This window comes from Sminthopsis crassicaudata, chromosome 1, assembly GCF_048593235.1.
Source record: "Sminthopsis crassicaudata isolate SCR6 chromosome 1, ASM4859323v1, whole genome shotgun sequence".
NCBI lineage: Eukaryota > Metazoa > Chordata > Mammalia > Dasyuromorphia > Dasyuridae > Sminthopsis > Sminthopsis crassicaudata.
The window spans coordinates 636,339,044-636,366,943 of NC_133617.1; the positions used below are offsets into that span (position 1 = coordinate 636,339,044).

The window sequence follows — 27,900 nt, forward strand, 5'->3', positions numbered from 1 at the left end:
ATTTTAGATGGAATTTGTCTTTCTCTTGTTGCTGGGTATATTGGTACTATATAGAGATAATCACAATTTATGTGAATTTATTTTATATACTGCAGTTTTGATAAGTTATTTAGTTATTTCAATAGATTTTTTTAGTTTATTCTTTAGGATTGGACTCAGAGGTACCTGGGAATAACATTGTCTTTAAAAGCCAAAGAAGAGCCTAAATAGAAAGATAAAGATGGGACAAGGTAAAAGCACATTAACACACACGTGCCATGAATTATATTAGATTCTTAAGTGTTAGAATGTGAAGATTTCCTTGGCTGGATAATAGGTATAATAGATAAAAATAGATAAGTAAATAATAGATAAAAATTCCCATAGAATTAGAATGTTCTAAGAGTATTAAACCTCTAAAGTTAGAACAGAGATTTTCTTTAACAGAGTTTGTGGGAAAACTTAGACTTTTTCAGAGAAGGAAGTTGAACTTTTGAACTTCTCTATTCTCTATTCAGAAACAAAGAACAGTTTTATATTTATTACACACAATACAGAATATGTTCTTAGAATGAAATAAATTATGAAGTAAATTCTGAGATCCCCAGGTCAAGGAAAAATATTATGAACAAGAAAAAAATAATTCAAATATATAAGATCCACAATTTTCACATAAAACCTAGCAGAAACTATGTTAAATAATTACAGGTCTTGAATTACTACATGCTGAAGAGCAAAAGAAATCAGGTTGCAGCTCAAAGTATCATATCCAGAAATATTAATCATATACAGAAATATTAAGCATGATCTTGAGTGAAAGAAGTAGATATTTAATGACTTGCTAGACTTAGGATTTTATTGCAAAAATTCTTGAACTTAATACAAAATTCAACATATAAGATCCAAGAAAAATTTAATGTAAACATCAAAGACTAATTACAACAGACTCATTAAGAATAGACTGTTTATGTTTTATACGTGGAAATATAAAGCATATCGTTAAGATTATCATTAGTCACTGGGTACTTGGAAGGAAAGATTGGGGTGAAGATGAGTATGATGTGATTCCATAAAGGAAAACTATGTAGGAATCACAGAGGAAATAAATGGGAGAAGGAAGCCTGATAGTTCTCGACTTTATTCTCATTGGGAATCGGTTAAATGGGTAACAATATATATATTTTGAAAGCTATAAAAATCTTGTAAATTCAGAAAAAAATAAGACAGTAAGGGGATAAGGAGAGTGGATAAGGGGGGATTTTTGGAGAGAACTCTACTCAAATTAGATAAGGATTAAAGAGAGAATAACATTAGAATGGTATATAGATTAAGAGTTAAGGTATATGATGCTTAGATCAATGGGAATGGGATAAAGGAGGAGGGAAATTGTAGGGGAAGAGAATAAGGGAAAGAACCTTGGAGGGGAGGTTTAGGTACAGTAATAGAGTACAAGTATCATATTATCATATGGGAATATAAATAATTTAACCTTCTTTAATCCCTTATATTTGATTTCATGTTTAGTTTTTCATACTTCTTTAAAGTCTTATTTCAAAATCAGAATTTTCATTCAGCATTGGGTTTTTTTTTTTTCATTAGGAATGCTTGAAAGTGCTTTATTTCATGATATGTTTTTTTTTTTTTTCTCCTGAAAGATTATACTGAATTTATCTGGGTAGGTTAGGAATATCATATTTCAAGATCTTTGCTCCCTGTATGTGGAATCTGTTAAATTTTATGTGATCTTGAATGTGGCTCCAGTTACTTGAAGGGTTTCTTTTTGACGGATTGCAATATTTAGCTCTAATATTTTTGAAATTGACTCCCTTTATTTTAATCATGACTTTCAGATAGTCTAATAATTCTTAAATTATCTTTCCTTCATGTGTTTTCTATGTCAACTGAGATATTTAAATTTTTCTATATGTTTTTCATTCTTTTCATATTTATCTTATTATTATTTTCTTGATTTTTTTTTTTTCAAAAAGTCATTAGCTTGTACTTGCCCAATTCTACTTTTTAAAGAATTAATTGTCTTCAGGGAATTTTTGTGCCTTTTTCCCCATTTGACCAGTTCTACTTTTTAAGGGGTTCTTTTCCTTAGGGAATTTTTTTGTGTATGTGTGTGCCTCTTTTACCATTTGGCCAATTGCATTTTTAAAGTTTTTAATTTGGATCTATAATTTTTTTGTGTTTTTTTATATGGTGTTAACTCTTTTTTCATAGTTTTCCTATATCACTTTCATTTCTGGTTTATTTTAGCTTTTTATTTTCAAAATATATGCAACAGTTTTCAACATTTTGTTCCAAATTTTTTCTTTTTCCCTTTCCCTACTCCCTCCCTTAGACAACAAGTAATCCAACTTTTTTTAATTAAAGCTTTTTATTGTCAAAACAAAAATGCATAATTTTCAATATTCGTCATTGCAAAACCTTGTGTTCCAAATTTTTTCCCTCCCTTCCTCTCACCTTTTCTCCTAGATGGTGAGTAATTCAATATATGTTAAACATGTGCAATTCTTCTATACATATTTCTGGACCTACAGGCTGTACAAGAAAAGTCAGATCCAAAAAAAAAAGAGAAAGAAAACAAAAAAGTAAACAAACAACAAAAAATGTGAAAATACTATGTTATGATATATCTTAAGTCCTCATAGACCTCTCTTCAAGTACAGATGTCTCTCTTCATCATAAGTCTATTGGAATTGGCCTGAATCACCTCATTGTTGAAAAAAAAAAAATAAAACACATTCATCAGAATTAATCATCGTAATATCTTGTTGTTGCTGTGTATAATGATGTTCTGGTTCTCCTCACTTAGCATCAGTTCATGTAAGTCTCTCCAAATCTCCCTGAAATCATCCTGCTGATTGTTTCTTATAGAATAATAATATTTTGTAACATTCATATACCATAATTTATTCAGCCATTCTCCAATTGATGGGCATCCACACAGTTACCAGTTTCTTGCCACTACAAACATTTTTGCACATGTGGATCCCTTTCCCTCCTTTATGATCTCTTTACTGCTAGACTAAAGGGCACCCACAGTTTGGTAGCCCTTTGGACATAGTTGCAAATTGCTCTCCAGAATGAATCCTTTACTTCACAACTCCATCAACAATCTATTAGTGTCAAGTTTCCCCACATTTCCTATAACATTTGTCTGTCCCTCAGAGTTGTCTTAATTTGTATTTATTTGATCAGTAGTGATTTAGGGCATTTCTTAAATATAACTAGAAGTGGTTTTTTTCTTCATCTGAAAATTCTCTATTCATATCCTTTGACCATTTATCAATTGGAGACTGGCTTGTGTTCTTATAAATTAGAGTCAATTCTCTATATATTTTAGAAATGAGGACTTTATCAGAACCCTTAGATGTAATGTAAACATTTTCCCCAGTTTTCTGTTTCCCTTCTATTCATGTCTGCACTGGTTTTTTGCTACAAAAACTTTTTCAATTAATATAATTAAAATTACCCACTTTGCATTTCATAATATTCTTCTTTGACCATAAATTCCATCCTTTTCCACAGATCTGAGAGTTTAAACTATCCTTTATTCTTCTTGTTTGCTTATAGAATCACACTTAAGATCGAATTCATCCACCTATTTTGACCTCCCTTGGTACAGGCTTTTAGGTGTTAGTCAGTGTCTAGTTGTCATTCATTTTATTTTTCAATTTTCCAAGCAATTTTAGTTAAAAGGTGAGTTCTTATCCCAGAAACTAGGGGTTTTGGTTTATTAAACAACAGATTATATAGCCATTGACTATTGTATCTTATAACCCTAACCTATTCCACTGAATTCCACCCTCTCTGTGGACATTTTGGTCAATATTTGGGTGTAGTACATTGTGTAAAATGCTGATTCATTAGAAATATTGATAACAATAATTTTCTTTCTCTTTTTTATTCATCCATAATTTATGTTCCAGAACCATATTTACCTCATTAAAGGCATTTGATTGAATGCCTCTGCCTTTTTTTTATAAAATTTACAGAATATTGGATTTCAATTTTCTTTGTTTTACAGTACTTATAAATCTGGCCTGTATTATTATTGTTGTTTTTAATAAAGGAATTCATTTGAATTTCATTTCATTCATTATTTAAACAAAATAATCTGATTTATGTGAAAATGAAATGGCATTCTGATTTCTGGTTCATATTATTTGTACCCTGCGATGTTTTGAATAGATAAATTTCAGAGTTACTTGTTTTTTTGAAATCTGGAAAATGTGTCAACAGTTTACTCTGTGTGCTTATAACAAAATGACACCCAATTCTTTCTTGCTTTGTGATCTCACTGCCTTTGACTTTTTGAGTGTCACCATTCATCAGTAGTATTATATATTGACTTAAATATGTCGATATGCTTTTGAGAGAGACATGAAAATTAAGGAAAGTAGCTTCATTTTTCCCTCAGTGTCATCATGAATGGCAAAGCAGAGACCTGAATTAGTTAATTTTTCTGTACTTTTGTGGTCATACAGGATTTGAGGTCATTTAGAGAACACATGGGAGGTAAATAACCTGGATTCAAATGCTAATTGGTTCTTACTTTTACTTTTAGTAGCTTAATACATCTCTGGGCCTGTTTCCTTATTGTTACAATGGAAAAAGAAAACATCTTTTCTACATCAAATAATATCTTTAAAATGTCAGTCATTATCATTTACTACCTTGCCCCTCCCCACCTCACCCTGCTTAGTGCTTTTATTTCTTCAAGTTCCTTTTTTATGAGATAAGAAAGGTAGACTTGATGATTCAAAAATACCTCTTTTACCTTTCTGCCTGGGATGTTATATGTATTACCTGTGTAGGATTTGAAGTTTTCTGGTCTGGAGTTCTCTTAATATACTTACTACTTCAGGAAAATCCAGTTTTATCACTGCATTATATACATTTTCTCTAGTCATCTATTTGTTAAAGATTCAACTACTTATGAATTAGGTTTAGAAATTTCATTATTTCAGAAGTATACCTCCAGGAACCTAAATCCTTCAAATGGGCCAGAAACAGCCTTATTTGTGGAGATCCTTAGGATTAGGAATTTTCTGAGACTGTTTCTTTTCTCATACATCTGTTACAGACTTAAAAAAACATTTAACTTCCTAACTTTGGTCTAACTCTAATTTTTTTTGTATCACATCCAGTCAGTAGATCTCAATACAGTTGTCACAGTTGTGATCTTCTGATATGATTGATGAATAGGCATTCTCCACAGTCTCCACTTTTTCATCATAGTTGTTACTTTAGTTATAATTAGTTATAATTCCTCCAAATCAGATCCTTGATTAATTGATTCTTTTGTATTTAAGAAGTTAGAAAATGCTATACTATCTTTTCTTTGTGAAGTGGCTAAAACTGGAAATTGGTCCTTTTTGTTGATTTCAGCACATTTTAAGAATGGATATATTTGTTACAATCAGCATTCATTGGCTTCTTTTCACAGAAATTTTTATTTTAGTTTATTTACAATATTTAGTATATTTTTTTGCTTTTGCTTGGCAAGTAATGTTTAGAAATGGTAAAATACTTTTTTTTGTCATACTATATTAAAAGGCAAGAGTATCTAAATCATTTGGTACTCACTAAGAAATAGAGAAGGGCACCTAGGTAGTACATTGGATAGAGGGCTGAGCTTGGTGTCAGGAAGACTCATCTTCTTAAGTGCAAATCTATCCCTAGACACTTCCTAGCTGCGTGCCTATGGACAAGCCATTTGGCCCTGTTTTTCTTAGTTTTCTCCTTTGTAAATTGAGTTGGAGAAAGAAATGGCAAACTAGTATCTTTGATAAGAAAACCCTTTGGGAGTTATAAGGAGTAATATATGACTGGAACAACAAAAGAATAGCAACAACAATAATAAGAAAGAAAATGAATAATAATGGAATTCAATACACCAGTTTTCAATAAACCTGAAAACATATTTGAGGTAAACTGCTGGGAAATTTGAAAGCAGTCTGGTAGAAATTAAGCTTATACTAATATCTTATACTGTGTTTAGTATATGTTTTTGTATATCCATTATATGTTTAAAATGGATGGGAACTATATTAAAAATTGTGCCATAAAAAATTAGAAGTGAAATGGGTTATATGGTTTTCACATCAGAGGGCAAGAGATGTACTGTTTTTTTATCTATGTTTTTGTCTCTGTCTTTTTCTATTTTAAGTTTAATTTTTGATATATTTTATTACATCATCATAATTTCATTCAATATTCCTTTTCTTCCCTTCCCAGAAATTCATCTCATATTACAAATAATATCTTTAAAATTTAAAAGAAGAAAAATAATCATAAATGATTAATACATTGAAATAGTCTGAACATTCGTGTAGTGTGTAGAACGTGTGGACTTCCCTCCTCTTCAAAGGAGTGGAATCTGAGTCATTTCTTATTTCACATGTGCTTGTGCTTTATAATTTTACAATATTCATTTTTGATTTTTCTTTTGGTTCTTTCTACTTACATTGTTGTAGATATATTATGGGGGGGATGAGTTCTCTTTTTCTTTGCAAAAGTTCATGTAGATCTTTCTATGAATTTCTGTATTCATCACATGTCATTTCTTACAGCTCAGTATTATGTCATTACATTTATGCAGCTACTTCCCCTTTGATAGTTATCAAAAATTATTTCTATAATATTTTAATGCATTTGAATTTTTTCTTCTTCTGAATTGTCTCCTTGAAGTATAAATAAGCTTAGCAATGGAAAACTGGATCAAAACATTTTTGTTGTTTTGTTTGAATCATTCCAAATTGCTTTCCCAAATTGCCATACAGAAGCAGAGTTCCATCAGCAGTGTATTACTGTGTCTATCTTTGTACAATCTTCCAAATATCAAATATTTCTATGTTTTGTCATCTCTGCCAATTTGCAGCATGTAAGGTAAACCTCAGGGGTGTTCTGAGGTTTTCCTTATTGATATCAATCCTTGTTAATATTTAACAGTTGTTTTGAGAATTATATATTCATATCCCTTGACCACTTACCTTATTGGGTAATGGTTCTTGATTTATATACACACAGACATGCATGCACACATACCTACATTCCTGCTTACATACACATATATTTTAATTGTTTATATACCTCAGACTACATAAAAGCATACTTATACAGTCATTCATACCTAAGTATATATCTACAGCAAAAAGCATTTATCCACTAAATAAGTTACCAAAGAATAAAAACAAATATGTCTTTAAAAATTACCATATATTAATAACTATATGATCAAATCATCCAAATCATTGTTAATAAGAGAAATGCAAATCAAATAATACTTAGGTTTTACCTTGTATCTAGAAAGATGAAAGATAGTAGATGACAATAAGTAACATTGAAAGAATTATAGAACAATAATAGTCACACTTTTGCATTATTAGTCTAGCTGTAAATCAGCACAAAATTCGAATTATGCAAGTAGTGATGACTAAAATTTTTATTCCCTTTGACCTAGAGATTGCATTACTAGCATCTATCTCAAAATAGTTATGTAAGTCTAGTCTAAAGAAATTATGGCTTTTAAGATTAATGAAACAGTACTGCTATTTTGGCTTTTTTCCCCCAGCTTCTTTATCAGTTCATATAAAGAAGTTAACCAGTGATGGGGGAGAGTGATGGGCCTTTATCAGTTTCTCCAAATATGCCACATTAACTTTAATTTCTAGTTAGGCTTTAATTTCCAATTAAATACATTGATGTATTTATTCATTGGAAAAGGTATATGAAAATTTTCTGTAGCTAAGAGAAAAATAATAGTGTTTGTGTTATGTGTGTGCGTGTTTTCAATTTCCCACCCTCAATTATTTAAATGGTTCTCTAAAGGTACAAAATTTGGAATGTGAATGCTATTTGGTGTTAGCAATCATTTTCCTAGTCTAATATTGTATTCTTCACATTTCCTTAATACTGGAATGGGATTTGTCAGTGTCTCTGCTCCATTTCATTGTGGTGCTGATTTGCATGAAGCACAGCTTCCTTTACCTGGTGTTCTTAATGCAGCTTCCAGCCTATCATTACTACAAAGTGACCGTTTTCATTGCTGTAATTTCAATTCTTTCAACATACTTCAGTCTTTACTTTGAATTTATAGTCTTCAAATTCTGTTGTGAGACCATTTTGTTTTAATGCAAAGAAGTTTTGGCTCATTTTTTAACCCAACATTATTAATCACCAAAATTAGTAGAATTTCCTCCCTGTAAGCACAATACCAGTTAATATATTTATTGAAAATTCCCAGGATCTATTTATCATAAATCAAGTTTTACTTCTTAGGATTTAGTGTAGACGTTATCATGGCTGTAAAGGAACTTAAAAGTATGACAAGACATAAATGCTATTATGAGAAATACTGAAAAGTTGGGTTTCTGTAGTGTTGCAAGCTTCGAGGTAGTATAGGATAATGGCACTGACCAAGAGGTTTTCAGAAAGGTTAACACAGAACAATCAGGATCAACAGAAGCCTTGAGCAAACAACAAAATGGGGAGGAAAGAAGGCCCAGGTGGATTCAGCCAATCAGAAAAGTCTTGTAGTTTTGAAAAAGCCACAAATTTAAGACAACAGACTAACTATCCCTAACTAGTTGGAGTCAAAGACCTGACTTGTATGATGAGGGAGGGAGAACATGTTTATATATATTTAGCAGGACACATATAGTGAGTTTATCAGAAAGATTGTAATCTAGAAGGGAACAGATCAATCCTCTGAAGGGAGGGCCTGTGCCAAACTAACAAGTATAAAGCTTCTCTTGTTTCTGTGCTCAATGCTCCCTTGTCCTGCAGAGGAGGGATCATGATTCCTTAAGATTCGCCTTTGATACATTTTCTTTAATATCTGAGTTCCAGTATCAAGAGTTAGTTTCTAACATTACTGTGTATATCTTACAATGCAATTTTAGTCTAGTCATTATAATCCTCTGCCACAATGCCCTTCTTCCCTCAGCCTACTCCTAGGAGGACTTTAGTGGCAAATATATTTAGACTTGCAGTGTGTGCACATGCGCATATTCTAGTTCCTATATTGTTAGGATTTTTTTGGTTGTGAAGTAGCATCGCATTTATGGGAATCTGAATCTGAAATCTGAATAGCAGTGGGCTACTGCACAGTTATAATTGACTTCTAAATATCTTGTATAATAAACTTCCAGAGCTTTTTCAGCATTTAGAACTTTAGAGCTAATTAGTTCTTTCCTTAGAGTTGATCTTCATTATATCTACTACCCATTCAGATGAATGTGACTGACTTTTAAGTTGCAGAGGTAGAAAATAGTATAACTAGAAACTGACTCTACTGGTCTTTCTACTCTGCCAGCCCTATTCCTTTTTTAGATTTTAAAAATATAGTGATTTATCATAAGAGTGGATGACAATTTTAGTTGGTATAATTATAGGATAATGGAATCACAGATTTTGAGGGCTTCTCATTTTTCAAATGAAAAAACTGAGTCACAAAGAAATTAACAAATTTATATAAGGTCACATGGAAATTTGTTTTCTAATTGTGACTCTACTACTAACTAGCTCCCTAACTTTAAGGAAGCTCTTTAATTAAGCTCTAGTTAAATTATATGAAGTAGGAATAATGCTTACTATGCTTTTATCATAGGATTGTTGCTAGATTTTATATTTTATCCTAGAAGCAATAGGAAGAGATTCAAAATTTTTGATCAGGAAAATGAATTAGTAAGACTTTAAAAATTTTTTTCAGTCTGTAAGGACTTTTTTTCTTTTCATCTATCTCTCCTTTCCATACTGCAAAAAAGAAAAACAAAACTTTTTAATAATTGAGCATGGTCAAGTTACTCTTTTAAGTACTTATTATATACACTGGGGTATAAATATAGGCAAAAAGAAAGATAGTCTCTCCTCCTCAAGGAACTTCCATTAAATTATGGAAGACAACTTACCAAGGGGACATGGAAAGTAAGATAGAATAGGAGAAGAGTATTGAAAGTTTGTTTGACTTTTGAAGTCTAGAAGGTTGAGAAGCAGGCAGGTTGAGTTTCTTCTTGAGTCTTATAATCATTCTTTCAGAAGGTGTATAAAATGCTTTATCATTAATTTTGTAGGGTCATGATTTGTTACTGTATTGATTGGTTTCTAAAGTCTTTTGAAGTTATTTTTCTTTACAATTTTTTTTCCAAAGTATAAATTGTTCTGTGTAATCAATTTTTAAGAAACATTTTTATACAGCTCTTCATGGGTTTCTCATACTATTTTTTCATCATTTCTTATGGTGAAATAATTATTTACATGTATATACTGTATATACCCATTAATGGGGACTTTCTTAGTTCTCATTTCTCAGAGTTGCTACTATGACTTCTCTATTTTTTGTTTGGTTTTGTATGTACGGATCTTTTCTTCTTTCATCCTTTTGTATGGCATAGACTTTATAACCATATTATTGAGTAAAAGGATATTAGTGAATTGGATGCAAATTTCCAAATTACTTTTCATAATGACTGGACTAGTTCATTATTCCACTAACATTGCATTTATGTGTTATTTTCCCTACAGTCACACCAATATTTGTTTTTCTTTTTTAATATCTTTGTTAGTCTGATAGGTGTGAGGTGGAGTTTCAAAATTCCTCTAGTTTGTATTTATTTAATTATTAATGACCTGTAGCATATTTTTCTTGTGGCTGTTGGTAGCTTTTGTTTTTTTCTTTGAAAAATTACTCTTTCTATCACTTGATCCACTATCAGAGATTCTAGTTATTGGAATAAAGATTCACTGTTCACCAGAAATGACTGGTGAGGGGCAGCTAGGTGGTGAAGTGAATAGGGCACTAGCCAGTAGGACCCGAGTTCAAATCTGGTGTCACACACTTAACACTTCCTAGCTGTATGACTCTGGGAAAGTTACTTAACCCCTATTGCCTCAGGAAAAAAAAAATGGCTGTGGGATAATGTCAAGACAATTTGGCAGAAAATAGCTATAGACAAAACCTCGTAACATAAACATAGATAAGTTTTAAATAGATGTACAATCTGTTAAAAAAATGTTATAAACAATTCCAGTAGTGGAAAAAATTACTTTTCAGATCTGTAGATGGAGAATGTCTAGCCAAACCAGGAATAGAGAGGATTATATATCTTTAATATTAATTTGATTATCTGTATGAAATATGGCTTGGTAAGCTGGCAGTCTAGAAGCAGGGAAATTTATTAGGCAGGTATTTCAGTAGTTCTGTGGAGAGAGCAAAAGTGAACTTTGATATTGATTATGTAAATGGAGACCACGGAATTTAGATAAAAGATTTAACAATGGGGCAGCTGGGTTGCACAGTGGATAGAACATCAGCCCTGAAGTCAGGAGTACTTTGGTTCAATTCTGGTCGCAGACACTTAACACTTCCTAACTGTGTGACCCTGGGCAAGTCACTTAAACCCAATTGCCTAAGGAAAATTAAAAAAAAAAAAAAAAAAAAAAAGATTTAGCAATGATAAAACTTGGCAACTTTTTTTTTTTTTTTTTTTGCTTAATTTCCTTTCTATCATCTCTCTGTTACCCCTCTCAAAGAATTTAGTCCTTGGAAGAAAGAGTAGAAGAGAGAGAGAATTAAGATAGTTCACCTAAACAGACACATGAAAATAACCTTAAATGTTAAAAAGTTTGGCACCAAATATAGGTAGTGTGCAACACTGATATCCTCATCTGGAAAGAAGTAGGGGGAGGTGCCTTGGGGGGGGGGGACTCAGGATTTTTTTTTTTTTTTTTTTTTAATGTCTCTTAGTGAAACAGTGAATTAGTTCAACCATTCTGGAACATAAGTTGAGATTATGTCAAAAAAGTGACAAAAATATCCCCAACTTCTGCTCCAGATGATGAATGCTAAGCATATATTCCAGGCAAATCAGTAATCAGTCAGTAAATATTTACTAACTACATACTATGTACCAGATACAATATGCCATTAAATGTTGGGAAGGCAAAAAGAGGCAAAAAATAGTCCTTGCCCTCAAGATGCTTATAATAGAATGGTGGACCCAACATTCAAACAAATCTGTGATACATGTATATTTTTCTTTCTTTTTTTTGTTTTTATTTTTACTCTTCTAATTAATTTATTTTAATTGGGAGAGAAAAATCAGAACAAGAGGGAAAAACCTTGAGGGGGGGGAACCCCAGAAAAAAGCATGTGCTTTTATATTCAGTATTTATATTCAATATTTATATTCAGTCTCCTTGGTTCTTTTTTTGGATGCAGATGGCATTTTCTGTCCAAAGATTTTTTCCTCAGCTTTGTTACTTCCCTTTTAATCTTGTTTGTTTTGGTTTTGGTTGTACAAAAACTTTTCAATTTAATGAAATCAAATTGTCCATTTTGCCTTTCATAATGTTTTCTATTTCTTCTTTAGGCATAGATCTTTGGAGAAGTAAGGAATTTGATGGGTAAATTATCCTTTGTTCTTCCAATTTGTGTTTGGTATCATCCTTTATGCCAAAACCATGTATCCATTTTGACCTTATGTTCTTATGGGATATAATATGTATGTCTATGCCGAGTTTTTGCTATATTATTTTTCAGTTTTCCCAGCATTTTTTGTCAAATATTGAGTTCTTATCCCAGAAGCTGTAGTTATGGGGCTTATCAAATACTAGATTACTATGGACCTTGCTTATTGTGTTATGTATTTAATCTATTCCACTGACCTGCCACCCTTATTTTTTAGCTACTACCAAATGGTTTTGATGATTGCTATTTTATAGTTTTAGGTTTGGTACTGTTAAGCCAACATCCTTTGTAGTTTTTTCATTAATTGCTTTTGATATTCTTGACTTTTTGTTCTTCTATGTGAATTTTGTTCCTTTTTTTAGTTCTATAAAATAATTTTTTGGCAATTTGGTTTTGCACTGAACAAATAGATCAATTTAAGCAGAACTCATTTTTATTATATTAGCTTGGTCTACCCATGAACAATTGATATTTTTCCATTTGTTTAGATTTGACTTTATTTGTGTGAGAAATGTTTTGTAATTGTGTTTATATAATTCTTGGGTTTGTTTTGGCAGGTGGACACCAAAATTATTATAGAAAAAATATTCAGACACCTAAATACTTTATTTTTTTCTATAGTTATTTTAAATGGAATTTTTCTTTGTCTCTTGCTAATGGGCTTTTTTTTTTTTTTGACAGTTGTATATAGAAATGCTGATGATTTGTGTGTTTATTTTATATCCTGCAACTTTGTTAAAGTTGTGAATTGTTTCCAGTAGGTTTTTGGATGATTTTCTGTAATTCTCTATGTATATCATCATGCCATTTGTAGAGAATGAAAATTTTTTTTCCTTATTACCTATTCTAATTCCTTTTTCTTATTGATAAAGCTAACCTGTATAATACAATATTGAATTTTAATGGTGATAGTGGATAACTTTGCTTCACCCTGTTCTCATTGGGAATACTTCTAGTTTATCCCTATTATATATAATGCTTGCTGATGGTTTCAGATAGATACTACTGATTATTTTAATGAAAATTCCATTCATTCCTATGCTCTCTACTGTTTTGAATAGAAATGGGTACTGTATTTTTTCAAATGCTTTTTCTGTGACTATTGAGATTATCATATGATATTCTGTTGGTTTTGTTATTGACATAGACAATTATGGTAATATTTTCCCTGATACTGTTATAAATCCCACTTGGTTATAGTGTATTACTCAGCTAATAAGTTGATGTAATCTCTTTCTTTGCTAATATTTTATTTATTTATTTATTTTTAAATTTTTCATTAGAGATTGGTCTGTAATTTTCTTTCTCTGTTTTGGCTCTTTCTGGTTTAGGTGTCTGTATCATGTTTGTGTTACAGAAGAAATTTTGCAAGACTCCTTTTTTCCTTCTTTCTCCAAATAGATTACATACTGTTGGAATTCATTGTTCTTTAAATGTTTGGTAGAATTCACTTGTAAATCTATCTGGCCCTGGAGATTTTTTTCTTAGGGTATTCATTAATCACTTATTCAATTTAATTTTTTAAAATTCATTTCCTATTCCATTATTCTGCACAATTTATAATTTTGTAAATATTTATCTATTTTGGTTAGATTGTCAGATTTTCAGCATACATTTGGGAAAAAATAACTCCCAATCATTGTTTAATTTCTTTTTTGTTGTTTAAGTTCACCGTTTTCATTTTTAATGTTGGTAATTTGGCTTTTTTCTTAACTTTTTCCAATCAAATTAACCAAAGTTTGCCTCTTTTGTTGTTTTCATAAAATCAACTCTAAAGGAGTTCAATAGCTTTCACTTTTATTAGTCTGCTTTGAATTTCAGAGTTTGTAATTCTATTTAATTGGGGGCTTTTAATTTGTTCTTTTTATACCTTTTTTTTAGTTGCATGCCCAATTCATTGATTTCCTCTCTATTTTATTCAGGTAGTATTTTGAGATATAAAATTTCCTCTAAGAACTGCTTTGGATGTGTCCCACAGGTTTTTACATGTTGTTTCATTTTTGTCATTCTATTGGAAATTATGGATTTTTTTTTTTTTTTTTTTTTTTTTGGTGATTTGTTGTTTTATCCACTAATCTTTAAGAATTTATTATTTAATTTCAAATTGCTTTTTTGTCTTTCTTTCCTTTACCATATAGTTTTTATTGCATTGTGGTCTGAAAAGAAAACATTTACTGTTCTTTCCTTTCTCCAATTAATTGACTTTGAGGTTTTTAATGTCCTAATAAATGGTGCCCATGTGCTGCTGATAAAAAGGTGTATCCTTTTCTGTCTATGTTTAATTTTCTCCAAAGGTCTATCATATCTAGGATTCTGTTAACCTTCCTAGGTTTATTCTTTTTTATTTGGAGTTACACTAGTCTGATTCTGAGAGGGGAAGGTTGAGTTCTCTCAGTAGTATAACTTTGCTGTCTATTTCTTCCTCTAACTGGCTTAAAACCTTCTCTAGGAATTTGGCTGCTCTACCAATTGTTGCAGTCACATTTAATATCATTACTACCTTATTGTTAATGGTATCCTTTATCAAGATGTTTTTTCCTTTCTTATCTCTTTTAATTGGATCTATTTTTACTTTGCTTTATCTGAGATCAGAATTGCTATTCCTACTTTTTTTTATTTCAGGTAAAGGATAAATTCTGTTCCAGCCTTTTACCTTTATGTTTTTAAGTGTCTCTCTGTGTCACATGTGTATCTTGTAAACGGCATTTTGTAGGATTCTGGTTTTTACTACACTTTGCTATTTGCTTTTGTTTTATGGAAAAGTTCATCTCATTTGTATTCACAGTTATGATTAACAGCCTTTCCCTCCATCCTATTTTCTTTTCTGTATATATTTCTCTCTTTCCATCCTGTCCTTAGTAGTATTTTTTTTTTACCCACCTCAACCAATACCTTATATCTTATCATGCCTCCCCCTTCTCTTAATAGTGTTTTAACCCCCACTACCTTAGCTTTTTCCCTATGCTAGGTTCCAAGAACCAAATCTGTTAAGACCATAGTTGGCATTTCTCCCGTGACAGATGGTCTTTCCTGAAGATGTCACTATCCTTAGTTCAATGTTATTCTACATCTATATGCAAGCATTTTCTCTGTCTTGATCACTGGTGGCCAATCCATCTACTTCATTAATAGGGGCTTTTGAGGGAAATTCTGGATCTCCAAAACTCAAAGTCAGCTGAGATAGAGGTGGGGCTAGGAAAGAAAGAGACAAAGAGATGCAGGGACTCTTTTCCCTACCACTTCTCCACTGTCTACTCCAAGTTCTGTCTTTCCTTACATCCTATTTTCTCCCATTTATACACTTTTGTTTTCTCTTTCCAACCTATCTTTAATAGTGGTTTGTTTTTTGACCCATTCAACCCACTACCTTATCTCCTATCACCCCTTTCTATTTCTCTTAGTAGTATTTTTTTAAAACCTCTCTGCCCACTATCTTATCTTCTATCACCATCCTCCTTCTCTTACCTTTTTTTCCCTAAAGTTTCTGTCCTCCCTTCTATCCAGCCTCTCCCTTTTCTTTCCTCTTTCTCCTACTTCTTTATAGACTTAGGTACAGTTCTGTACACAACAGTCATTAGAGAATCTTAGAGCCAAAACTAATGAAATTAAGCTTTAGATAATACTCATTCCCATACCTTCTTTCCTTATATTGTAATAAATCTTTTGTGACTCTTCATGTAATCTAATTTGTCCCATTATACCTCCTCTTTCCTTTTCTTCTAGTACAGAATTCCCCCCCCCCCCCCCCCCCCATCTCTTAATGTCTTTCACTTTAATATCATTACTTCAGACTCCTTTCACGAACACACTCTCAGTCTAGGTAATTACCTTGCTTCCCAGATCTGCCCTAGTGTTAGATTCTGTTCTCCAGAGTTGCAGATATTATTTTGCCATCTAGGGATGTAAACATTTTAACCTTCAAATAATATATATTTTCCCCATGTTTACCTTTTTATGCTTCTCTAAAGTCCTGTGTTATTAGATTGAATTTTCTGTTTAGTTCTGTTTTTTTTTTTTTTTCAATAGAAATAATTGAAAGTCTTTACTTAATTGAAGATCCATATCCTCCCGTGAAAAGTTTACTGTACAAGCTGCCAGATCCTGTGTAATTCTAATTATTGCTCCTTTATATTTAAATTGCTTTTTCTGGCAGCTTGCAGTATTTTTTTCTTGAGATTGCAGTTCTGCAGTTTTGCTTTTCTTTCCCAAGCTATTGACTCTCTTGCATACCTCAATTCTTTTCTCATTTTTTCTTCTACCTCTCTTGTTTGCCTTTTGTGAGCATTTCCAAGAAGCCTCTTTAGGCTTGAGACCAATTCATATCATTCTTTGAGAGTTCCTCTGTGGATAGTTTGTCCTTCTCTGAGTTGTATTGTTCTTCCCTGTTTATAGTGGCTTTCTATGGTCAAAGTTTTTCTCTCTTGTTCATTTCCTTTCCTTTTCTTTTTGTATTTCCTCTTTGTTTGTTTGTTTGTTAATTTAAATTTTATAATTGGACACTGCTCCTGGAGTAAAGGGGGTTATCCCGAGCTTCCTGTCCATCTCTGAGCTTTGGTTTTGAACACCTTGTATTTTCAGGATTTCCCAGACTGATTTTCCAGAATTTGCCTTCTGAGATGGGACTGGTGACTGCCCTACTGATTTACTCTGCTACTGAGCCAGAACCAAGAGTCTCAGTTGCTTGCTGATATGATTCTCTTACTGGTTTTCCCACAGTCTGTCTGAGAACTGGGCTGTATACCCCTTTCACATCAGTGAGACTGATCTTTCTTGAAGTTTTTCCAATTGATGTTAAGTTGGAGAGTGACTTCTGTTGGAGTCTGCTCAGAGTCTTGTTTTCAAATGGTTTTGGAGGAAAACTGGGAGAGCCCCAGCAGCTTCCTGACTTTATTGTTTCAGTTCTTTTGAGATTATCAGGCTGTATCTGTCACTTCACACCTCTCTCTAATTAGTCACTTCTTGTTACCTGTGATGATAGAAGTATAAGAAGGTTTCTGCATTGTTTTTCTATATTAGAATATAAACTATTTAACTGTGATTGGCTGCTTATGATTGCTTAGTACTCACTTTACTTTTTTATGCCTCTTTGATTCTTCTCTCTCTTTTTTTTTAAGGGGATTGGATTTGATTCTATCTTTTGAAGTAGTCTATCGTAAAATTATTTTTGTTCAATCTCTTTTCCAATTCAGTTGTTTTCCTGTCAGATAATTTACATTTTCTCCTTTTCTGCTTTTTTATTTATTTTTAGTTCTTGATGTCTTATGGAGTCTATAGCTTCCATTTGGCAATTTCTAATTTTTTAAAATCCTTTTCATATTTATTTTTTATTTTAATTCATTTTCAGTTAGACATTCTCTTCCCCCTCTTTTCTCTCCCTCATAGATTTACTTTTTTCCCGTAACTTTTTTCTCTTGATTCTTTTCCCAGTTTTTCTTTACAATTCTCATTTGACTTTTAGTCATCTTCAGTTCTTATTCAAAATTCTTGCTTTAACACTTTCAGTAATTCTTGTTGGATTTATGGCAAGCTGCTGTTTTTCTTATGGCTTAGTTTATTGTTGAATCCTCTCTTTTGTATTTTTATCTTGAGGTTCCCTGTCTCCCTAATAATGCTTTATGGTCAAGTTCTTTTTTTTGGTTGACCTATTATTCTTACCTATTTCTTGACTTTAAAACATCATGTAGCACTGGTTTCTGTTTGTTTCTGGGAAGGATGTTTGCCTGGTGTCCTCTTTTCGTACAGATTTTTGTGGTTGTCACTACTGTTGATGAGAGATAGGAAAGGGAGAACCCCGTTGGTCGGCGCAAAGATAGTAAGATAGTCCCATGAGGCGCAGTGTCCCCTGTAAATGAATTTACAGGCCTGAAAACCTAGATTGATTAAAAAAAGATTGATTGTAGAAATTTGGAAATAAAGTCAAAGGTAGAAAGACGCCAGGGCCAAAGGTGATCGCTGGGCGGGCAGGAACCCTTACATGGCCGGAAGGGCTCCTGCAGAGAGAGAGCTCCAGTTTGGCTCTTTTATACCTAAAAGGGGCAAGTTCTTGGCAGGCTTTTCAGATAAGGAAGAAACTGTGGGGGGTTGGGGAAACCTGAGCAGATAGTGGGGGCTGAAAAACCCAAGCCAGCTCTGATCAGGTGGGGGCTGGGCCTGGATATTCAAAAGGGTACTTTTTGACCAGGATTTATGAATCAAAGATCAGCCCTGGGGGTTGGGAAATCAGAAAGGAAATCTTAAAAGGACCTTAACCCCCATCACTGTAAGATTCTGTAGTCTTTCACTGCTGATACAGTAGATTGCTGTGGGAATCAGCCACTATGAAACCAAGAAGTCTGAGACACCAGGACTAGTTATCTCAAATTTGCCTAGAGGCTACAAATTGAGTCCAGCTTTGTTCCTGGGATCAGCAACATGTAGTTATGTATTGCTTCTGAAATGTGCTCCTTGCTTATTTCATAGCTTTTTTTTCTCTTCCTTCTTCCCTCCATATCTCTCTCTCTCTCTCTCTCTCTCTCTCTCTCTCTCTCTCTCTCTCTCTCTCTCTCTCTCTCTCTCTCTCTCTCTCTGTAAGTGCAACAAATCTTTCCTTTTCTTCTCTTTTCTTTTGTTGGCCTGAAGCAAAAATTATTGCTTATTAAGTCCATAGTAATTTCATTTAAATCTCCTGTTTAATGTTATTTTTATAGTATCCCTATGAAACAGGTAACAGCATGATGAAGTACAAATTGTAGAACATTGGATTGATTTAGAGCACCTAGGATGGAATCATAGATCTTAGTTTCTACCTAAAGTTTTCAAGACACAACTAGGATTTATTGAGTATTTTTAAGCACTGAGAAATACAAAAAGAATCAGAAAAAAGTCACTGCCCTCAAGGAACTCACAATCCAATTGGGGAAACAATACAAATAAATATGTACTGAGCTAGCCATATATAATAACTAGAAACCATTGAGCAGAGAAAAGACACTAGAATTAAGAGCTGTTGGGGAAATCTTCTTGTAAAAATGGGATTTTAGTTGGGACTTAAAAGGAATTTATGGAAGTCAATAGCTGGAGATTGAGGAAGAAGAACTTTAATTTAGGAATGGGGGATGAACAGAGACAATGTATGGAGTGTTTTGTCTATAGAACAATCAGGAGTTCAATGTTACTGAATGAAAAACTATGGGGTATAAGTTATAAGAAGCCTGGAAAGGTAGAAGAGGCTAGGCTATCAGGAGCCCACCAGAGTTTATTGAGTAGGGAATTAGCATGCTTGGACATGCCATTTAGGAAAATCCCTTTCGGGGCTGAATGAGTGAGGATTGGAGCAGGAAAGGCTTAAGGAAGTCAGTCCTACCAGCTGTTATTAGAGTAATCAGGTGAGAGGTGATAAGGATCTGCACTAGTTTTGTGGCAGTGTCAGAGTAGAGAAGGGGTCATATTTGGAAGAAGTTGCAGAGGTGCGATTTAACAGTGCTTTAGCATTGAGTTGGATTCAGGGAATAAGAAATAGTGAGGAATCCAGGATGATTCCTAACTTGTCAGCAATTGAATTTGATGTGCTGAAACTTAACAAATATGTATTTAGTACTTACTAGATGCAAGGCACTGTATAACATAATTTCTTGTATGCAATTAGCCCCTTCTGTCATGATGAATCATTATGCCTTTATAGAAAAAAAAAAGAAATCAGAACTATTTTTTGATGTACATTGTTATTATTATTATTTTTTTGGTCGTATATTGTGTTTGGATTTGAGGTTCCAAATAAATTATCACATAGTTGTGATAATAGCACAAATAATTAAATAATAAACTTTATAAATTGCAAAATGGTAGATAAGTTTTATGTGTATTTCAGAAATCTTGTTTTTATGTTTTTATTATCCTTGATATAATTATTTCTGTATAATTAACTTTGCAATTAAATGTTTATTGACCCTTGATGTTTTTCTCTTCTTTTTATATAATAATTAACTAAATATTAAAGTATGGCAGTGTCATCATCTTGTATCTTTACTTTTTCTTCAGTCAAACCTAGAAAAATCTGTGTACATTTGTTGCCATTCTTGCTCACCTCTCTTTGCAACCCTTTGATGTCTGGCTTCAGAGCCAATTACTCATCTGTGGATCCTCTTTTCAGTTTCTAGTGATTTGTTTACATACTAAATCTGATTCCTCTTCTGAGCTTTTATCTTTCCCCCCAAATCTTGGTTTTACTTTATTGACAACTTTATCTTCCTAGATAACTCATTTCTATCTAGGGTTCCTGTGACGCAGATCTTCCTTCTTGTAATTTCTGGATACTCATTTTCATTATATTCCTTAAGAGAGTGTGTATTACACCTTTGTTTATGTCTGTTGACTTGGAATTCAAGAACCATGAAAGGAGATGCAGAAAGAGGAATAAAAGGGGGAGGGTAGTAATATTCTATAGTACAAGTGATACTTATTTAAACTACATGTAAAAGATCATGGGTTTGGTTCCTGAGCCTGATATTTACTATCCTTGTATTCTCAGACAGATCCCTTCACCTTTCTAACTCTTTATTTCCTTTTTTGTAAAGTGAGGTATTTAGACTTGTCATCAGGAAGGTCTCAGTTTTGAATGTTATGAGCCTTTTAAAATTTTTTTTACAAATTACTGAATGTTAAAAGAGAATTAAACTAATTTAATCATAAATGTAAATTTAATTACTTTTATCTTTTAAAAAATTAATAAATATTTACAACATAAAATAAGATATATGAGAACCATAAATCAACTTAAATAGTTGAACCTCTTAATTTAGGGGTTTTTGCTCTCATGCATTTATAAGGACAGGGTGCTCTTGTCTCAATCACAAGAGTCATGATAATATTTTTATGAATAAATTAGATATTTCTATGTCTTAAACCCTTAATGAATACTTGTCTTATTAGATCAAAGGGGAACAGAATGGTAATATTTTTCACATTGATTCAGCCAGTTTCTACATCTTTGTTGTGAGCACATATGCTGCTTAGGGATATATTTAAATATCAACTATGATTCTCTCTATTATCTAGCCACTTTTCCTTTAGCCCATGTCTGATTTCACATTGCATCTAGATTAATTTTACTAAAACATTAAAAAATTTTCTTGCTGAAGATCTTTTCTAATGACCTATTAGAGCTAATCCAAATGACTCTTTGTATTGTTTTGCCTTCTCTAATTTGAACCTTATTTAACCTAATTCAGAGGACAGCTAGGTAGATTAAAAGTTTTTTCATAAAGAATAAACATTCTGGGATGTAGTAAATGACTGAATTTTGTTTTTCTCTGACAAATTGAGTATTTAAGTCCAAATGTTAAAAAGTAGAGAGATATTTTAGAGAAATTATTTTTAAGAAGTATATTCTAAATTAATTATTGTTGTTATGTTCTTTCTTTTTGTTGATCTTAACTTCTTCCTTTCTCCATTCATCTGACAAACTTTTCTTTAGTTGTTTATGTTACTCTTTATGTCTAAGTCATGTAACCATCTTAATTTAACCTTATCTTGGTAGACATGTAAGATTCTGGTCAGTACCCAGTTTCTGTCATACTGTTTTCCAGTTTCCCCAGCAATTGTCAAATAGTTTATCTTATCCCATAAACTGAAATCTTTGGATTTTTCAGACACAAAATAGGTGTTTATAATAAATGTTTAATGACCAACTTTTATTACTTTTTTGGTTATCTTGAATATTTTTTCTCTAAATCACTTCTCTCAGAGCCTCAATCAAATGAGATAATGTGTATGTGGGAATGGGAGATTGGTTGGTATGATGGGGAGCCACTCAAAAAAACCCCAAAAACCTTAAGCTCAAAATAGCAATTTAGCACCATATTTAGCACATAGTTGTTGGTATATAAATTCTTAATTTCTCTTGCAATTTTTATATAGCATAAACTATAATTTTGGCAGTTATTTGTACCATAGATTTATAACTGTGAAGGAATTTAGTTATTGATTAAGATAATTCTCCTTTTTTCAGAATCAGCAAGATGTATTTTGTGGGAAAAAGTTAAGCATTATAACTTGTAGAACCATTGGAAAACTGTTGGTAGAGGAAATTTTTTCACTGAAAGTTTCTCCTACTGATATTACAGAATATCAACTGTAACAATGCGGATAGAGTAGCTTAGGAAGAAAGAATTTAACATTGAGTTGGATGCAGGGAATAAGAAATAGTGAGGAATCCAGGATGATTCCTAACTTGTCAGCAATTGAATTTGATGTGCTGAAACTTAAATATATATTTAGTACTTACTAGATGCAAGGCACTGTATAACATAATTTCTTATATGCAATTAGCCTCTTCTGTCATGATGAATCATTATGCCTTTATAGAAAAAAAAAAGAAATCAGTAATATCAGTAAATGGCAACTTTTCTATTCTTATGATGGATTCTCTACTTTGTGCTAGTGGAGAGCGGTGTTTGATTTTTTTTTTTAATACTTGTATAGGCTTTCAATTTATACTTAGATAACACCGAAAGTGAATATTTCGGCATCTGTTAAATGAGATTTTACTCTAGATGACCTCTTAAGATAGCTTCCTTTAATTGTTGATATTTTGAGATGTTGTAACTTAAATGAGAAGGTCCTGTCCTTGTAACTCTTAGGATGCTAGAAGTATGTTGAGGTACTGGAAATATCTTAATTGTATTTTTTGAATATATTTCCAATAAATTCTAATTGTGTAATTACAAAAATTTTGGTGTGCCTTGGAGAATCATGTGCCATTTGCTAATCAATATGCTCACAAGACATTAGTGAGACATAGTCTTTTAATTCTTGGGTACATATTCTTGGTTGTATTCCTTGCTCCTTTGCTTTCTGAAATATCATATTCCAAGGGTCCACTCCTTTAATATGGAAGCTTCTAAATCTTGTATGATTCTTAACTGTGTCCCTACTGTTTTTGAATTGTTACTTTCTGGTTGTTTTGGCAATATTTTCCCTTTGACCTAGGAACTCTTCTAAATTAGATACAGTATTTCTGGGAATTTTGATTTTTGAATACCTTTCAGGAAGTTATCAGTAGAGTCTTTCAATTTCTGTTTTACCCTCTGGATCTAAGATATCAGGCCAGTTTGCTTAGGTTCTTATTTTGATTATGACATTCAGGTGGTCTAATGATTCTTACATTATCTCTCCTCAGATTATTTTCTAGATCAGTTGTTTTTGAGTAGCCTGGAAGTGCAACTCAGAATAGTGTACGTACTAGAGTAGTCAGTACCACAATATTCAGTGTCAAAGAAGATCCTCTGTAATCTCTTTCTGGCTAGTTGTTTAATCCTTCTACCATCTCTTTAGTGAGAACCTCCAAAACTGCTGTAGCAGCAACTGCTGTTGAGGTTTCTGCTGCTGTGGTATCTACAAACCACTACTGGTCTTGCTGCTTGCATTCTAGGCTGGTGCCCATTGTAATGCCAGAGATCCCTTATGCTGACCTTATAAGTTGTCTTAGGTTGGAATAATGTCTCTCTTTGACCTTTTATTGCATTTGTCACTTCATAATTTGATTACTTTTGTCTGGAAAAGAATGTTCAGAATTTTCAGCTGATTGCTTTCTTTAATCCACCATTTTGACTGCTTATAGTAACAAATTTTAATGATTAGCTCTTGCAATTTAATGTTGTTCTATGTTGTCAATAGCATATGTTTTTCTGCTTTGTATCTTGCTTTTTGGTGAATCAAAATAGGCATAAAATTTTAAGAAAGTAAATGCAACCATATAATTATTTCTCATTATTGATATGTGAATAATCTTTAATCATTTTATGAAATGTGAAGGGTTTTGACTTTTTTTTTTTTTTTTTTTTTTTTTTTTTGGGCTTCAGAAATATAGTTGAATGGAATAGAAATGAGTTGTCTTATCGTTCTTTTTGCTTCCAAAAACCTGGACTCTCATTTATCTTTTTATTTTAGATTACTTTCATAGAAACATAAATGTATAATTTCAGTTCTATGTTTAAATATCATAATAGTTCACATGATTATTGAGTAATATAAATCATAATTGTATGTATTTTATAATTTTTTATGTTGATTTGATTCATGTCTGTAAATTATAAATAGAATCAGGAAATTAGCTGAAAGGACTTATTTATTTGCCTGATAATAATGCAGATGTGTAGTCCAAAAATTGGTGAAAAACTATGACAAAAAAATCTTTCTTCTTTTTTTTTTTGACTTGACTAAGGTGATTATTAATAATTACAGAAGAGAGAAACGAAAATTATAATTTTCTCAGCAAGAAGCATATACCATATATTGTTAAGCATAAACTTTTGGCTTTCAGTTTGTATTATTTCAACAAATTATGAAATATTTAATTAATCCTTTATAAATGTATTTTTTTAACTTCCAATTTTTTAAAATTTTATTTTAATAGTTTTTATTTACCAGATATATGCATGGGTAATTTTACAACATTGACAATTGCCAAGGCTTTTGTTCTGATTTTTCCCCTCCTTCTCTCTCCCTCCTCCCCCACATGGCAGGTTGACCAATACATGTTAAATGGTTAGAGTATAAATTAAATACAATATATGTATATATGTCCAAACAGTTATTTTGCTGATCAAAAAGAATCGGACTTTGTAATAGTGTACAATTAGCCTGTGAAGGAAATCCAAAATGCAGGCAGACAAAATTAGAGGGATTGGGAATTCTATGTAGTGGTTCATAGTCATTTCCCAGAGTTCTTTTCCTGGGTGTAGCTGGTTCAGTTCACTACTGCTCTATTGGAACTGATTTGGTTCATCTCATTGTTGAAAATGGCCACATCCATCAGAATTGATCATCATATAGTATTGTTGTTGAAGTATATAATGATCTCCTGGTCCTGCCCATTTCACTCAGCATCAGGTCATGTAAGTCTCTCCAGGCCTTTCTGAAATCATCCTGCTGGTCATTTCTTACAGAACAATAATATTCCGTAATATTCATATAACACAATTTATTCAGCCATTCTACAATTGATGGGCATCCACGTAGTTTCCAGTTTCTGTCCACCACAAAAAGGGCTGCCACAAACATTTTTGCACATACAGGTCCCTTTCCTTCCTTTAAGATCTCTTTGGGATATAAGCCCAGTAGGAACACTGCTGGGTCAAAGGGTATGTAGAGTTTGATAACTTTTTGAGCATAGTTCCAAATTGCTTTCCAGAATGTCTGGATATATTAGCAGTTCCACCAACAATGTATCAGTGTCCCTGTTTCCCCACATCCCCTCCAACATTCTGCATTATCTTTCCCTGTCATTCTAGCCAATCTGACAAGTGTGTAATGGTATCTCAGAGTTGTCTTAATTTACATTTCTCTGATTAATAATGATTTGGAGCATCTTTTCCTATGACTAGAAATAGTTTCAATTTCTTCATCTGAGAATTGTATGACAAAAAAATCTTACATTATATTTCAATTAGTAATTTCATTAATTAAGTGCCATCAAGAGTTAAAAATCTGAGTAATCATTTTAAAATTTATATCCTATGTGATATATAACATTCCCTTAACTTTTTTATGAGTTATTTACCATTATGCAAGGTATGATATGGTTATCTTCTAGACAAGTCAAAAATAATAGCTTATTCTTTGTCACTGTTTTAGTATGGGGAATCTAGGGAGAGGGAAAAAGAACTTCTGTGCCTTCAAAGAGCTTACATTTACACTGGAAAATTTAGGAAAGGTCAAGTAAGTTATGAGATAAGGAAATCGAGAAATGGAAGTGACAGGATAGCCTGTGGGATAACTAATGTGCAATCCTGTATGTTGAAGATTTAGTGTTATATGGGGGAACACTAAGTCCTGGAAGGTTGATTTCATGGCAGGAAGTAAATTTAAGTAGATTGAAAAGAGGAAATGGCCACATTAGGAAAAGATTAGAATATCAAAGTTTGGTACTTGGTTGTCACTGGAACTTATTGAATAGGGATCAGGTGCTTTAGCCATGAGCAGATCAGTGCTTTAGAAAAATCATGTTTTAGGTGAATTGAATATGAATTATAATTATGGAAGACTTGATTTAGAGAGACACACTGGAACAATTTTGTAATTACCCAAGCAATAAAATGAGATTATATTTGTAAAGTGCTTGGTAAATCAGAAAATGTTATATAAGTGTGATAATGGGAGGATAGTGTCTAGGACAAAGCCTTGGGAACACCCTTGTTCATGAACATGTTATGAATGCAAAAGTTGGGAAAAAAAGCTGAGGAATAGTTGTTAGATGGAAGGAGAACCTGGATGTCTCATACATCATAACTATAGAATATGTTTTTCTTAAATTCTTTATTTTTGAACTGTGTTTTAAAAAAAAAACTTTCTTTAAATCACTTAGTAATAATTTTATTATTTATATATAATATATTATAAAATATAATATATAATAATATATGATAAATATATTATTTATTATTATTAATTTTTTTGGGCTGAGGCAATTGGGGTTAAGTGACTTGCCCAGGGTCACACAGCTCGGAAATCTTAAGTGTATGAGATCAGATTTGAACTCAGGTCCTACTGACTTCACGGTTGCTGCTCTATCCACTGCGCAATCTAGTTGCCCCAATTGAAATTAATTTTTAAAAAAGCCTTAATTTTAGTTTTCCATATTTTGAAGAATGTAAAAAATTTTATTCTGCATGGAAAACATGTTGTAAACATTTTAAATCATTTTTGCATTCACATAGGTCTTCTTTTCTCAGTCTTTTTCCCCATAAATTTTTGTATTATAAATTATTCAAATTAGTGTTTAACAAATCAAAACTTGCTAACAAATCAAACTTGTTACTAAGTCTGATACTACCTAAAGACTTTTTATAATATGGATGGACAAATATGGATGGATTGGACAATTTTCACATTGGTTCTCTAATTTTGGGTTCATTTTTGGTACTAACTTCAAGGTGACCTTGTGAAATATGTGTAATTTTTTTTTTTCATCCTGTTTCTAGTTTGAAAAGAGTAGCATAAATTTTGGCAGTCATCTTCTTGGAAAATTTTCTTTGCTTAAAATTAAATGTTTGAAAATGTACATCATTGTGATGTTATGTAGTCTTCATTTGTTCCTGATTTGTTGTAGGGATAGTTGAAAAGAAATTAATTTTATTTAGTTCCAGAAATGCTTTAGAATTCTCCAGTATCATGCATCCTGTATTTTGTCTTGAAGTGTACCTGTAGGAAAGACATGGTGAAAATTTCAATGGATATTTTTGTGAAGAAATTTCAACCAGACAGGTATCATCTTTGGAAACAAGGCAAAGATATATATACCATTGATCACACACTACCCACTCCAGAAATGACACCAGAAGTGAAGTTGTGGATGCAGAGGAAGAAAATTAAAAAGCCATCAAGAAGGTAATTACTTTCTTCCTTCCTATCAATTTTTAAAAGACTGAAAAGAGAAACAGCTTAGTTTCTTATTTTGAGAAAAA

At 32.1% G+C, this 27,900-nt stretch overlaps 1 protein-coding gene across 13 annotated transcripts in view; it reads left to right on the forward strand.

The window, feature by feature from the left end:
* KDM4C (lysine demethylase 4C) overlaps nucleotides 1-27,900 on the forward strand; it is a 433,156-nt gene that overhangs the window by 205,798 nt on the left and 199,458 nt on the right. For all 13 annotated transcript variants that reach the window (XM_074282887.1, XM_074282892.1, XM_074282890.1 and 10 more), the window contains one exon: nucleotides 27,633-27,823. In XM_074282887.1, the coding sequence (XP_074138988.1) occupies nucleotides 27,633-27,823 (191 nt within the window). The remainder of the gene's footprint in view (nucleotides 1-27,632; nucleotides 27,824-27,900) is intronic.